The sequence below is a fragment of the Aedes albopictus genome, chromosome 1 (assembly GCF_035046485.1).
Source record: "Aedes albopictus strain Foshan chromosome 1, AalbF5, whole genome shotgun sequence".
Classification (NCBI taxonomy): Eukaryota; Metazoa; Arthropoda; class Insecta; order Diptera; family Culicidae; genus Aedes; species Aedes albopictus.
Window position 1 is genome coordinate 294,496,504 of NC_085136.1, and position 3,193 is coordinate 294,499,696.

Genomic DNA, 3,193 nt, shown 5'->3' on the forward strand with positions numbered 1-3,193 from the left:
TCGGTAGTAGTCGGGACAGTCGCTCCGGTTCGTACATTTCCTGCAATTAAACGGTAACATAGGTACTGTACATATTAAGGTTGTGCCCTGGGTGATGTAAAAAGGGCTGTATACTCACATGGACTCAATGATGACGACCACGATGCCCGTGATAAGCTTATCGGTGAACGTGACCGCCGAATAGATGAAGCCACCCTGGTCGGCATGCTTGCCGATCATATCCGCCGTTATGCACAAGCTACTGATCATGGTGATCGAACTGCCCGCGCCGAAAAGCGAAGCGATCACCAACAGCTCGAACGTGCTGAAGGTAGCCGCACTGGTGCTGAGGGCGATCCACGTGCACACCCCGACGCTAATGGTCGATCCGACCAGGTAGATCAAACTGTTGCCGACGTACTTGTTGGTGTACTTGAGCACCAGCGAGGCGATGAACGAGGCCAGAAAGGACACCAACGGAACGGTGGCCAGGTGCTCCACGCTGGCATTGTTCTGGACCGGGTCCGGCTGGGAGGATCGTTCGTCCAGCCAGAGGGGCATGTAGACTAGAGAGGTCGTCATGAAGAGACGCGAGAAGACGTAGCTAAAAGAAGGAAAAGGTTATGAAAATCTCGTGACCTATACATTCGACTTCAGCTCTGACACTTACAGTAGCGCATTCTGATACAGCAGTGGAGATTTGAAGAAGTTCTTCTTCGGCCGTCGCAGCACTACGTCTTCGTCGCCGCCACCACCACGTACGGTGCCATTGGCCGTTGATGTGCCGGCCACGCCTTCCACCCTCGTGCCGTCGTCCGTCCCGTCCAGAAGGGACTGTTTTTCCGGGTCCCGCTCGGAATTCTTCTTTCCTTCTGCTTTGATCACATTATGCTGCAGGGCGGTGTGCCTCCTATGCTCGTAACCGCTGAATGTGAGCGAAAAGTTGAACAGGACGGACATGGAAACCCCCACCAGGGTTAGTATTAACGAGATATCCTGTTTCGGAGGGAAGGAACGTAATGTGTATCTTAGGGTGCGGATTATTTTTTAGAATAGTTAAAACGACCCACCCCACTACCTAGTTTGTTTATTTAAAGCATACACTGGGTATTTATGCGGACGCTAACGGTAGGTATGGAATAGAATCTGCCATAGTCGACTCGGTTCGATTTACATTTCTATCGTTTGTGACCGTCAGCATATTTTATTCCAGAAGTCTTCCATCACAGCACATGTACGTTCAGAATCGGTATGCAACATATTTTGAAGGTCTGGATGAGTGTTAATATCGAGCCGTCCAGTAGAATAGGTTGGTTGAAGTTTAACCATCAACCATGGTAATTATAACCTCCTCTTCCTACTACATGGCGACCGTGACAGGACATCGATTTGCTGCGCTTTTTTAGTAACTTGTCAACTATTGATTTTTGCGATATAGTTTCTTTGGAGAAGTTTCTACATAAGACAAAGCGCATATTTAAACATGAACAGTTGAATGATCAATCCACATATAAGCGAGATAAATGAATTATTTTTCAAAAACATGCTGATAGACATTTGATGTCAACGGAAAAGTTGTGCAAAATGCAATTTTAAACAACTTTATCGAAGACGTCATAATGCTATATCTCTCACTTTACGAGATATATTGCGTTGTCTGTGTACTGCCGTAATTCTGCAAAGTGACGTCAGCGACATTGATAGTTTTGGCCCATTTTTAGGTTATTTTGCATAAAACTCTTGCTCATCCTCTAAGTCTCTTTCCATAGATGATAGATAACGTCTAGGTCTTGCTTTCTAATACAGCAGGCATACCACAGTGTTATTTTTACACCAGATATTATAAATAATATACCAAAAAATATCGACATTTTGAATGGCGCTTACGTCACTTTGCAGAATTACGGCAATGTATGACCCCTAGAAATTATATTTTTCATCATAACTTTTCAACGAGTTTTTTTAAATAATCTTCTAATTCATTACTACAAATCTAGTACTTCAGCGATCGAGTCCTATTGTAAATTCGTTTATTGGACTTAAGTTGTTGCCATCGAAAACTTTTATTCATATTACCGTCGCACCCTAGTGCCCTTTCTTGCATACTGGAGGAGAGAGAACCCTTAAAAATTAAACTTACACGAAATCGATAGGCGTCGCCGGGGCCTATCTGGGTGTCTGCAGTCGTACGACTTCGAAGCACCGCCCAGGTGACGATGTAAACCACCACGTTGGAAATGATGGACACCGAATACCGGACCGCCGTTAGGTCCGACCGGTCCTTCTGCGACCGAGACAGCTCGGGAATCATGGCCAGGTGGGTGATCTGCACGATTGGCCACCCGAACTGGAACAACAGTATCACAATGATGAAGTACATGATTTCCCACCAGTGCGGGGCCACTTCGCACCACGGACAGAGCGAGAAGATCATCGGAAACGTCAGGAACACGATGAACGTCCCAGCAATGTGCCACTGACGCTTGGTGCCATACTTGTCGGTGAGGAAGCCCACTATTGGGGTGGCTATGGCGTCCCCGACCTGGCCCAGCATGACCAAGGCCCCGGCTTCGGCCGCCGGCATTCCGAGGGCACCTTGCATGAACAGCAGCGTATAGCTGAACCAAACTCCTGCGCAGAGATCATTGTACACGTGTCCCAGGCCGAAGCCGATCTTCTCCACTATCCTCAGGGTGGAACGTCTCTCCATTTGCGTGGGATGTTCGGGCGTGGGGCCGGGGGGTCCACCGTTGGGTGGATCTTCTCCAATGGTTGTGTTTGGGGTTGTGTCTGTGACTATCTCGTCGGTTGCACCGTAACTGTGATTGGCACCGGTTCCATTCTGGATAGGTTTCTTCTTACTGACTAGGGTGGAGTTTTCGGTCATTTTCTAAAATTAATAGGCTGCAAGCGGAACTATTTGCTCGCATTTGGTGCTTTGGTGGACGGAGATTCCCAGAAGAACAGCGCCTGAAACGGAAAGAAAAAAAAAAATGAATCAAAATAATCTAAGAACTTACATACTGATGAAACATAAATCTCTACATAACTCAAAAACATATCAAGCAAAAGAAAGAAAATTTAGAATGTGGAGGTTATTGAAAGACATTTGCAGGTTTATTAAAGGAAGAAATGAAATTTGTATAGGATTCTACTAGAATGTTGTAGCTTTCATTTGGTGCCAGGAGAACCGAAATCGGTTGACAGATGGCTG

At 46.4% G+C, this 3,193-nt stretch overlaps 1 protein-coding gene across 1 annotated transcript; it reads right to left on the reverse strand.

The window, feature by feature from the left end:
* LOC134285707 (major facilitator superfamily domain-containing protein 12-like) lies at positions 1 to 2,979 on the reverse strand (the record flags this gene model as incomplete). The annotated part of the gene is given in 4 exon segments (XM_062847015.1): positions 1 to 40; positions 119 to 583; positions 650 to 975; positions 2,120 to 2,979. Coding segments are annotated over 4 exon segments (1,578 nt in total), but the record flags the coding sequence as incomplete, so codon positions are not given.
* Positions 2,980 to 3,193: the final 214 nt, after the last annotated feature.